Genomic DNA, 12,479 nt, shown 5'->3' with positions numbered 1-12,479 from the left:
ACTCAGAAGAGAGGGCAACAAAGACAACTGTGTATGTTTAACTTGAGCAAACTTCCTTTTCAAAAGTAGTCTGACTTATCATCAATTGATGGACAGTTGGGCTACTTTAATATCTTGGCTATTATAAATATGCTGCTATAAACATAGGGATGCATATATTACTTTCAATTAGCATTTTTGTATTTTTTGGGTAAATATCCAGTAGCACAATTACTGGATCATGTAGTAGTTCTATTTTTAACTTTCTGAGGAACCTCCATACTGCTCTCCAGAGTGGCTACACCAATTTGCATTCCCATCAACAGGGCACTAATGTTCCTTTTTCTTCACACCCTTGCCAACAACACCTGTTGTTTCCTGTGTTTCTGATTTTAGCTATTCTGATGGGTATGAGGTGATAATCTGACTGTAGATCTGATTTGCGTTTCCTTGATGATAAGCAATGTTGAATATTTTTTCATTTGTCTGTTGGGCATTTGTATGTATTCTTTGGGGAAATATGTTTATGTCTTCTGCCCATTTTTAAAATTTGTTAGAATGTTTTTATTTAAATATACAATGGAAAACAATTCAGCCAGGGCAGCCCTGGTGGAGCAGTGGTTTAGTGCTGCCTGCAGCCCAGGCTGTGATCCTGGAGACCCGGGATCGAGTCCCACATCGGGCTCCCTGCATGGAGCCTGCTTCTCCCTCTGCCTGTGTCTCTGCCTCTCTCTCTTTTTGTGCGTCTCTCTTGAATAAATAAATAAAATCTTAAAAAAAAAATTCAGCCATAAAAAAGAATGTAATCCTGTCATCTGCAATGACATGCATGGAGCTAAAGAGTATGATGCTAAGTGAAATACGTCAGAAAATAACTCACAAAATTTCACTCATAAGAGTAATTTAAGAAACAAGACAAACGAGCAAAAAGAAAAAAAGAGAATGAGATGGAGACAAACCAAGAAACAGACTCTTACATATAGAAAGGAAATGAATGGTTACCAGAGGGTAGGTAGGATGGGTGAAATAGGTAATGGGAAATAAGGAGTACAACGGTCATGATAAGCACTGAATAATGTATGATATTGTTGAATCACTATATTGTACACCTGAAACTAATATAACACTCTATGTTAACTATACTGGAACTAAAAATAAAAATAAAATACAGAAAATAAAATCACAAAAATCCTCATATCATAATGAACTGAAAAAAGAGCAAGAGGATGGAAATGGTGACAGGGAGATCAAAGCTAACATTTTACAAGACAGGAGATAAAGCCGAGAATTAAATGTCTAGCTCCATTTCCCCTTGCCCCAGAAACAAGAACAGCTTCCTCTCAACACCTGTGGCATTCCCTGAACACAAGCATTCTATGCAGGGCACATTGAAATGGCATGGGACTACCTTTGTCACAATAATTCTGAAAAGGAAGTTTTTAGAATGCTTTCCCCCCAAAATATCCACGATTCACAAGAAATAGGCCAATCTCCCCAGTTATAAACAGAGAGAATGACTCTCAGACCCTGGGCCTGAATAGCCAACTGAATAAAGAGCAAAAGGAAGGAAATGGGGGGAGGGAGAAACTATTGTGACTTCTTAATGAATTCTGAAAAACACTTTTTATTACAGTATAAATAACAGTGTTATATTAATTTCAGGTGTATAATATTCAATAATTTTATAAATTACTCAACGCTCATCATGATCAGTATAGTCTTAATCCCCTTTATCTATTTCACTCATCCTCCCACCAACTTCATCTCTGACAACCACTAATGCGTTCTCTGCATTTAAGAATTTGTTTGGAAAATATATTTTTGTTTATTGCCTTTAAAGTGTAAGAGAGGGATCCCTGGGTGGCTCAGAGGTTTAGTGCCTGCCTTCAGCCTGGGGCGTGGTCCTGCAATCCCAGAATCGAGTCCCGCATCGGGCTCCCTGCATGGAGCCAGCTTCTCCCTCTGCCTGTGTCTCTGCCTCTCTCTCTCTCTGTCTCTCATGAATAAGTAAATAAAATCTTTAAAAAAATAATAAAGTGTAAGAGAGTTCTATGTATATTTAGCTATACTTGGAAACCTGGGTCTAAGTATAGCTACAGGATGGAAATAGCAGTGTGGTGTTGGGCATACACCCAATGGCTCCGTACAGATACTTCTAAACATCGTATTTATTAAAGGAATAAAATTAACAAGAGTAGATGGCTAGCCAGGAAGGGAATACCTTTTATTTGACTAAAGCAGATGGAAAATTAAGGGCAGGGCCAATTCTAAGAAAAATTGTGATGTTTGTGGGGACTCATCTTCCTTATTCTCAAGAACTTAAGCTCTGACATCCTACTAAGAGTTCTGGGCCTTTTTAAAATTTACCAAATCTTTTGGTAACTCACTCCCTTGGGGAGTTATTTATTAGCTCCTAATAGGTTATGCTCTGTGATATAATAAAGCTACAGGATTCAAATAATGACTGTTAGGACTTTTAATTCCTGGTAAATGTGGACAATATATTTCTAAGTATAAAGTTATTGTAAACAGATTCCTATTCTGCCTCTGAATAGGAGAGAGAGGAGGAAGGGACAGAAGGAAAGGAGGAGAGAAAATCTTAAGCAGGCTCCATGTTCACTGCAGGGCCTCATGCATGACTTCATCTCACAATCCTGAGATCATGACCTGAGCCAAAATCAAAAATGGGAAACTTAACCAACTGAGCCACCCAGACACCCCAAGGACCCCATTAAATATAACAAATCCGGGCTAAGCAGCACTCCCAAGTGCTCATACCTGAGAATCAGCACAGCAGACCCCTGCCCCAGAAGACTAGCTAGACGAACAGGGAAAAAGCAAGTTATTGACCAAGCAGCACTGGAAAGTTCCAGGGGAAGTTAAGGGATTTACAGTACATAGAATCAGAGGATACTCCCCCTTGTTTTTTGTTTTCTGTTTGCTTCCCCCCATTTTTTTCCTTTTCTTTTCTTCTCTTTTTTTCCTTTTTCTTTTTTTCTTTCTCTTCTCTCTTTTTCTCATTTTCCCAATACAACGTGTTTCTGGCAACTCTGCACTGAGCAAAATGAATAGAAGGAAACACTCACCTCAAAGGAAAGAATCAGAAACAGTCCTCTCTCCCACAGAGTTACAAAATTTGGATTACAATTCAATGTCAGAAAGCCAATTCAGAAGCACAATTATAAAGCTACTGGTGGATCTAAAAAAAGCATAAAGGACTAAAGAGACTGCAGAATTTAGATCTAATCAGGTAGAAATTAAAAATCAATTAAATGAGATGCAATCCGAACTAGAGGTCCTAACGACGAGGGTTAACGAGGTAGAAGAACGACTGAGTGACACAGAAGAAAAGTTGATGGCAAAGAGGGAAAATGAGAAAAAAAGAGAAAAACAATTAAAAGATCATGAGGATAGATTAGGGGAAATAAATGACAGCATCAGGAAGAAAAATTTACGTTTAACTGGGGTTCCTGAGGGTGCTGAAAGGGACAGAGGTCCAGAATATGTATTTAAACAAATAATAGCTGAAAACTTTCCTAATCTGGGAAGTGAAACAGGCATTTAGATCTAGGAAATAGAGAGACCCGCCCCTAAAATCAATAAAAACCGATGAACACCTTGACATTTAATAGTGAAGCTTGCAAATTCCAAAGATAAAGAGAAGATCCTTAAAGCAGCAAAACACAAGAAATCTCTAATTTTTATGGAGAGAAGTATTAGGTTAACAGCAGACCTCTCCACAGAGACCTGGCAGGCCAGAAAGGGCTGGCAGCATATATTCAGGGTCATAAGTGAGAAGAACATGCAGCCAAGAATCCTTTATCCAGCAAGGCTCTCATTCAGAATAGAAGGGAGATAAAGAGGTTCCAAGATAGGCAGAAACTGAAAGAATATGAGACCATGAAGCCAGCTCTGCAAGAAATATTAAGGGGGATTCTGTAATAGAGGAAGTCCAAGGGAACAATCCACAAAAACGGGGACTGAATAGGTATCATGATGACACTAAATTCATATCTTTAAATAGTATGAACGTGAATGGGCTTAATGACCCCATCAAAAGGCGCAGGGTATCACACTGGATAAAAAAGCAGGACCCATCTATTTGCTGTCTACAAGAGACTCATTTTAGACATAAGGACACCTCCAGCCTGAAAATCAAAGGGTGGAGAACCAATTACCATTCAAATGGTCCTCAAAAGAAAGCAGGGGTACCATCGTTATATCAGATAAACTAAAGTTTATCCCGAAGACTGTAGTGAGAGATGAAGAGGGACACTATATCATACTTAAAGGATCTATCCAACACGAGGACTTAACAATCACCACTATTTATGCCCCGAATGTGGGAGCTGCCAAGTATATCAATCAATTAATAACCAAAGTTAAGGGATCCCTGGGTGGCACAGCTGTTTGGCGCCTGCCTTTGGCCTAGGGAGTGATCCTGGAGACCTGGGATCGAATCCCACATCGGGCTCCCGGTGCATGGAGCCTGCTTCTTCCTCTGCCTGTGTCTCTGCCTCTCTCTCTCTGTGACTATCATAAATAAATAAAAATTAAAAAAAAATTAAAAAAAATAACCAAAGTTAAGACATACTTAGATAATAATACACTTATACTTGGTGACATCAATCTAGCACTTTCTACACTCAATAGGTCTTCTAAACACAACATCTCCAAAGAAACGAGAGCTTTAAATGATACACTGGACCAGATGGATTTCACAGATATCTACAGAACTTTACGTCAAAACGCAACTGAATACACGTTCTTCTCAAGTGCACATGGAACTTTCTCCAGAACAGACCACATACTGGGTCACAAATCAGGTCTTAACTGATACCAAAAGATTGGGATCACCCCCTCCATATTTTCAGAGCATAAGGCTTTGAAATTAGAACTTATTCACAAGAAGAAATTTGGAAGGACTTCAAACATGTGGAGGTTAAGGACCATCCTGATAAAAGATGAAAGAGTCAACCAGGAAATGAGAGAAGAATAAAAAAGATTCATGGAAACTAATGAGAAAGAAGATACAACCATTCAAAATCTTTGGGATACAGCAAACGCAGTCCTGAGGGGGAAATACATCGCAATACAAGCATCCATCCAAAAACTGGAAAGAATTGAAACACAAAAGCTAATCTTGCACTTACAGGAGCTGGAGAAAAAAACAGCCAATAGATCCTACACCCAGCAGAAGAAGAGAGTTAATAAAGATTCGAGCAGAACTCAATGAAATCGAGACCAGAAGAACTGTGGAACAGATCTACAAAACCAGGAGTTGGTTCTTTGAAAGAATTAATAAGATAGATAAACCATTAGCCAGCCTTATTAAAAAGAAGAGAAGACTCAGATTAATAAAATCAAGAATGAGAAAGGAGAGATCACTACCAACACCAAGGGAATACAAACAATTTTAAAAACATATTATGAACAGCTATACGCCAATAAATTACGCAAAATAGAAGAAATGGACGCATTCCTGGAAAATCACAAACTATCAAAACTGGAACACGAAGAAATAGAAAACCTGTACAGGCCAGTAACCAGGGAGGAACTTGAAGCAGTCATCAAAAACCTCCCAAGACACCAAAGTCAAAGGCCAGATGGCTTCCCTGGGGAATTCTATCAAACGTTTAAAGAAGAAACCGCACCTATTCTACTAAAGCTGATCAGAAAGATACAAAGGGATGAAATACTCTCAAACTCGTTGTATGAGGCCAGCATCACCTTAATTCCAAAACCAGACAAAGACCCCACCAAAAAGGAGAATTATAGAACAATATCCCTGAGGAACATGGATGCAAAAATTCTCAACAAGATACTTGCCAATGGGATCCAACAATACATCAAGAAGATTATTCACCATGACCAAGTGGGATTTATCACTGGGATGCAAGGCTGGTTCAACACTTGTAAAACAATCAATGTGATTGATCATATCAGCAAGAGAAAAAACAAGAACCATATGATCCTCTCAATAGATGCAGAGAAAGCATTGACAAAATATAGCATCCATTCCTGATCAAAACTCTTGAAAGTGTAGAAATAGAGGGAACATTCCTCAGCATCTTAAAAGCCATCTATGAAAGGCCCACAGGAAATATCATTCTCAATGGGGAAACACTAGCAGCCTTTCCTCTAAGATCAGGAACAAGACAGGGATGTCCACTCTCACCACTGCTTTCAACATAGTACTAGAAGTCCTAGCCTCAGCAATCAGACAATAAAAAGACATTAAAGGCATTCAAATTGGCAAAGAAGAAGTCAAACTCTCCCTCCTCGCAGATGACATGATACTGTACATAGAAAACCCAAAAGGCTCCACCCCAATATTGCTAGAACTCATACAGCAATTTGGTAGCATGGCAGGATACAAAAATCAATGCCCAAAAGTCAGTGGCATTTCTATACACTAACAATGAGACTGAAGAAAGAGAAATTAAGGAGTCAATCCCATTGACAACTGCACCCAAAAGCATAAGATACCTAGGAATAAACCTAACCAAAGAAGTAAAGGATCTATACCCTAAAAACTACAGAACACTTCTGAAAGAAATTGAGGAAGACACAGAGATGGAAAAATATTCCATGCTCATGGATTGGCAGAATTAATATTGTGAAAATGTCAATGTTACCCAGGGCAATTTACACGTTCAATGCAATCCCTATCAAAATACCATGGACTTTCTTCAGAGAGTTGGAACAAACTGTCTTAAGATTTGTATGGAATCAGAAAAGACCCCGAATAGCCAGGGGAATATTGAAAAAGAAAACCATAGCTAGGGCATCACAATGCCAGATTTCAGGTTGTACTAAAAAGCTGTGGTCATCAAGACAGTGTGGTACTGGCACAAAAACAGAATCATAGATCAATGGAACAGAATAGAGAATCCAGAAGTGGACCCTCAACTTTATGGTCAACTAATATTAGACAAAACAGGAAAGACTATCCACTGGAAAAAAAGACAGTCTCTTCAATAAATGGTGCTGGGAAAATTGGACATCCACATGCAGAAGAATGAAACTATACCATTCTCTTACACCATACACAATGATCAACTCAAAATGGATGAAAGATCTAAATATGAGACAAGAGTCCATCAAAATCCTAGAGGAGAAAACAGGCAACAACCTTTTTGAACTTGGTTACAGTAAGTTCTTGCAAGATACATCCATGAAGGCAAGAGAAACAAAAGCAAAAATGAACTATTGGGACTTCATCAAGATAAGAAGCTTTTGCACTGCAAAAGAGACAGTCAACAAAACTAAAAGACAACCTACAGAATGGGAGAAGATATTTGCAAATGACCTATCAGATAAAGGACTAGTATCCAAGATCTATAAAGAATTTATTAAACTCAACAGCAAAGAAACAAAGAATCCATTCATGAAATGAGCAAAAGACATGAACAGAAATCTCACAGAAGACACAGACATGGCCAAGAAGCACATGAGAAAATGCTCTGCATCACTGGCCATCAGGGAGATACAAATCAAAAGCACAATGAGATACCACCTCACACGAGTGAGAATGAGGAAAATTAACGAGGCAAGAAACAACAAATGTTGGAGAGGATGTGGAGAAAGGGGAACCCTCTTGCACTGCTGGTGGGAATGTGAAATGGTGCAGCCACTCTGGAAAATGGTGTGGAGGTTCCTCAAAGAGTTCAAAATATACCTGCCCTACGACCCAGCAATTGCACTGTTGGGGATTTACCCCGAAGTTACAGATGCTATGAAACAGCGGGACACCTGCACCCTGATGTTTATAGCAGCAATGTCCACAATAGCCCAACTGTGGAAGGAGCCTCGGTGTCCACTGAAAGATGAATGGATAAAGAATATGTGGTCTATGTATACAATGGAACATTACTCAGCTGTTAGAAATGACAAATACCCACCATTTCCTTCGACATGGAGGGACTTGGAGGGTATTATGCTGAGTGAAATAAGTCAATCGGAGAAGGACAAACATTATATGGTCTCTCATTTGGAGAATATAAAAAATATTGAAAGGGAATAAAGGGGAAAGGAGAAAAAATGAGTGGGAAATATCAGAAAGGGAGACAGAACATGAGAGACTCCTAACTCTGGGAAACGAACAAGGGGTGGTGGAATGGGAGGTGGGCGGGGTGTGGGGGTGACTGGCTGACAGGCACTGAGGGGGGCACTTGACGGGATGAGCACTGGGTGTTAGTCTATATGTTGGCAAATTGATCACCAATAATAAATAAATACATAAATAAATAAACAAACAAACAAAGAACAAATCCTTATGGTAAACAAGTCACTTAGATAATAAACTGTTTTAAACATATGGCAGGCAGATCGAATAATATGCCCTGAAACTTAACTACATATGCAAATATTTTGCTGTAATGCTGAAATTTAGTCTATCCTTCAACACTAGTTTTTCACCATATATGAGTAAAATGTAGGTGAATGGAGGTAAGAGATTGATAATATCTGCTTATCTTCAGTAGTAGATTAAGGAGATCCATTCGTGAAATTATAATTATTGTTAAAACATTTATATATAATGCAAAGATGTTGTTATGAAGTCTAATGTAGTTCCTGAGTTATACCATGACATTGAGTATCAGGACATCTTGAGGTTCCACAATACTTTTTGTGAAATGCATATAAATTTATAGTAGCACTACAGGCTGTGTGCATGACTTGAACTTCAGTGAGTTGCTCCATGATAAGTGAAAGGCTTTCTGGTGTTTATTGTGTCATTATCATTTACATGACCTATTTTCATGAGTGTTAAGTGGCAATAGCAGAAAGACTAAAACATCTTTCCTTTGTCAGATTAGGCAATTCTTATAATCTTTGCAAGATACAAGAATAATACAATACTTACAAGGTTCTAAAAGGAGACACTTTTGCAAATGGACTTAGCAATGTGATAGTTCAATGCTTTTTGGCATTCTTATTAACAACACTTGCTATATGGGGAAAAAGGGCTAGGTTTTTTTGCACTACAGTACCTCCTCCTGAACTTCATTCAAAATACAAAAGAATGTAGCCATTTTACTGAAACTTCTAAGGAGAAAAGTTAAGCACCGAGAATTGAAGAGCATTGCATTTCATCATCATTTACCTCTTCAGTAATTGAATCTAATGATGAAGTGGCTTCATCATAGAGAATGATTGGGGGGTTCTTCAAAATGGCTCTTGCAATTGCTACTCTTTGCTTTTCTCCTCCTGGTAAAGAAATATTTAGTTTAAAGAAGTATAATATTAACACATTTCATGTTTCTAGTATTTCCACTGATCATAACCACCAAGTAATGCCTTCAACATATCTGTCTACTCTGACAACTGTTTATTTTACTCAGAAGAGTCTAAGTTTGTATATGATATCCTTTGACAAATTATATACCCTGGAATATGAATATAATTCTGGATTTTGACTTTGTGGCAGCTGAGAGTACGAGGAGAACAGCTTCCATTCCACAATTATTTCTCTCACCAAGAATATGCTCATTACATGTGTTACTTTATATTACTTCCCAATGTACAGCAATCTCAGGAAAATTTCAATATTAGAGAATCAACAATGCCAAATAAAATTCAATATCTGAAACCTGGCAATGACAAACTATAAATATCTACATTTATTTCTTAAAAAAAGTACCATTCAGCCAGTATTCTTCTCAAGAATTCTTTTGACATATACTATTTTCACAGCACTCTTCAAAGTTAAAGGTATACACTAGGTACCTATTTCATCTTGGTTATTTGCTATGGGTCTCTAGAACAGCAGAAAGGAAAAAGAGGCCCAGAAAAGTTTAGTGATTTGCCCAAGATCACAGAGCAACTTCCAGTGGAATCTGGACCAGACCGGACTCCCAGTTCAATGCTCTTCCTAACAAAATACCCAAGGCCATGTTTGTTCCTAAATATATTCTAGTGAAAATAAAGCAATCTTTCTTTCCTCACTGGGACTCCTATAGGTCTAAGGTCATCAATCTTACATAGAACTACAGAGAATGATGCTTTGCTGAATATGCCCCCTTTAACCTTTTTTTTCAATTAATTTATTAATGTCTAAAAAAACTTGTAATTTTCAGCTTCAGTAACCTCTTCAGGAAATAAGCACCACCTATTTATTATCTGGTATACCAGATATTGTTTCAGTTTTATTTTTTCTGCAATTATTATTTTCAACTTGTAAAGGGAGCTCCTTATATCTAATATTAGTAAGTTTGTATTTATACTATCCACACTCTTCCTCATTTAGTAAGATCAAAATTCTCCTACAAAAGCAAGCATCATGCCAGAACTGTCTCCTTACCCACCTAGCAACTCAGCAGCAGAAACCTCCTAAAAGAAGCAGATACTCAGAGGAAGGACTAGTTTAAACATGCCTCCAAATTTCAAGTAGAATCCAGCCCAGTTTCAATTCTATTCAATAGAAATTTGGAACTTGGAGAAGAAACATTTGTTTGTTCCCTACCATAAATATTGGCATAGATGCTAAATAATACAATGCTGTTCATTTAGAGAGGTCTAACTCCAAGGCAATGGATATTAGGAAAGAACAAAATTTCTTTAGCCATTCCTACTCCCAAAGGCATGCAGAGAGGGTGAAAAAATGATTGGAAAATGGCATGTGGCATAGCTATTTGAGGCAGAGTCATATGTTGAGAGGCCTATAAATATATGTTATATTATGTGAAAACCTGGAGATCTTTAGAATTAGCCAAATGGACAAATCATCCAGGAGTGATCTAGTTAGCTGGACACTACTCCTGTTAAAAGCTGTGGTAAAGTATAAAGGGGGACTGGAATGATGCAAGCATCTTATACTACCAGGTGATAATCAAAAAACTATTATAAACCAAACTAACTTAAAAATGATCTTTGCTTAACATTTTCTAAATCTAGATGAAAACTTTCTAATGGACTGCAAATTCCTTGACAGCAAGTCTGTTTATGCTTCATCTTTTTAACTCTAAAATCATTTAGCATATTAGCTTGTACACAGTATGTACCTAATCATTCCTGTGAATAAATAAAGCCAGTTTGTAATGAAATGGTCAGTTTGTAATGAAAGGAACGGGGAATCATTAAAATTCATGTAGTGTTCTTCATTCTCTTTTTGCCTCACTTCCATCCCTCCTTAAACTAGAATGAAGAATAAATATAAAGGATATATAGTGTGTTTATATGAGTTACATTAATACTTTCAGGCATAGATATCATTATACTTTTGGAATTCAAATAATTTTGGGTGAAAATACATTTTTCTTGTTCCTCCAAAAGATTCAAGCATTGTAGGATAATCATTAAACCTAGCAATCTCATAATTAAACACTTAAATAGAAATGGACCAGCCCCAAAATGTACTTGACCACTGAGCCAGCAGGGACATGAAAATGAAATTGGCTGTAATGAAAGTCAAGTATAAGGAAGTCTAAAGTATTGAAAGCACCCCATAACAATCTAGGAAATATGGTGAGATATACTATTTACTATCAAATTACTTTTCCCTACTCTTACTACTTTCTCAGGTGAATAATGATGCTGACTTTCCTTTAATATTAAAATTATGGATGATAAATTAACACTGACCTGAGCATGTATTAGTAATTTACCATTAAGCACTTATAGTTTGCAGTTGCATGTGAGAAAAAAAAGACACCTGCATGACTTGAGAACAGTTATTTCCAACATGTTGAATCATTTATAGTAATGGCTGAGACTTGACCTTGTTGAGAGTGACTAGATGAGCACTCGGTGTATACTCTGTCACTACATTTTCTAGACAATGGCTCTGACAAATTAAAGTTTGAAGGGAGTACACAGTGGGGGCAGATCTAAAATCTCTAATTACCTGAAAGTTTGAGTCCTCGTTCCCCTACTTGTGTGTCATATCCATGTGGCATTCGAAGAATTGCATCATGGAGTCCAGCTAATTTTGCCACCGCATATACCTCCTCAGGTGAAGCATGGATGTTTCCATATAAGAGGTTGTAGTAAATAGTATTATGGAATAGGACAGCATCCTGAAGCAGATTTATATATATGTACACATATATGTATGTTCATTACAAAAAATTCAAACAACTTAGTAAAGACATAAAGGCATAAAGAATAAAATGTGGTAACTCCTTTATCACCCCCCTCATCCCTACAATTCCATTTTCCTTCCCAACTATAATCACCATGAACAATTTGTTGAGTTATCAGTCCAGACTTTTTTGGATGAATTTATATACCATATAGTTTGCTTTTTTCAACACAGTGGGGTCATGTTATATATAGTATATAATATATATATATATATATAATTTGATAAATTGATCTTTTCATTTAACATACCCTAGTAATTGTTCATGTCAGTAACAGAATCCTACCTCGCTTTTTTATTTCTCTACTAATAGACATTAATGTAGTTTACAAATTTTTGCTACTACAAACAATGTTGGAATAAAATATCATTGTATATAGGACTTTGTGCACTTGCATATTTCTATAAGAAAGAT

General features: G+C 37.2%; 1 protein-coding gene across 6 annotated transcripts in view; it reads right to left on the bottom strand.

The window, feature by feature from the left end:
* Nucleotides 1-12,479, bottom strand: part of ABCB7 (ATP binding cassette subfamily B member 7) — a 170,754-nt gene that overhangs the window by 24,770 nt on the left and 133,505 nt on the right. For all 6 annotated transcript variants that reach the window (XM_072816569.1, XM_072816573.1, XM_072816571.1 and 3 more), the window contains 2 exons: nucleotides 11,828-11,999; nucleotides 9,089-9,192 (listed from right to left, as the gene is read on the bottom strand). In XM_072816569.1, coding sequence (XP_072672670.1) covers nucleotides 9,089-9,192; nucleotides 11,828-11,999 — 276 coding nt within the window. The remainder of the gene's footprint in view (nucleotides 1-9,088; nucleotides 9,193-11,827; nucleotides 12,000-12,479) is intronic.

Source organism: Canis lupus, chromosome X (genome assembly GCF_048164855.1).
Source record: "Canis lupus baileyi chromosome X, mCanLup2.hap1, whole genome shotgun sequence".
Lineage (NCBI taxonomy): Eukaryota > Metazoa > Chordata > Mammalia > Carnivora > Canidae > Canis > Canis lupus.
Note: the sequence above shows the minus strand (reverse complement) of the source record. Positions and strands in the feature narration are given on the sequence as shown.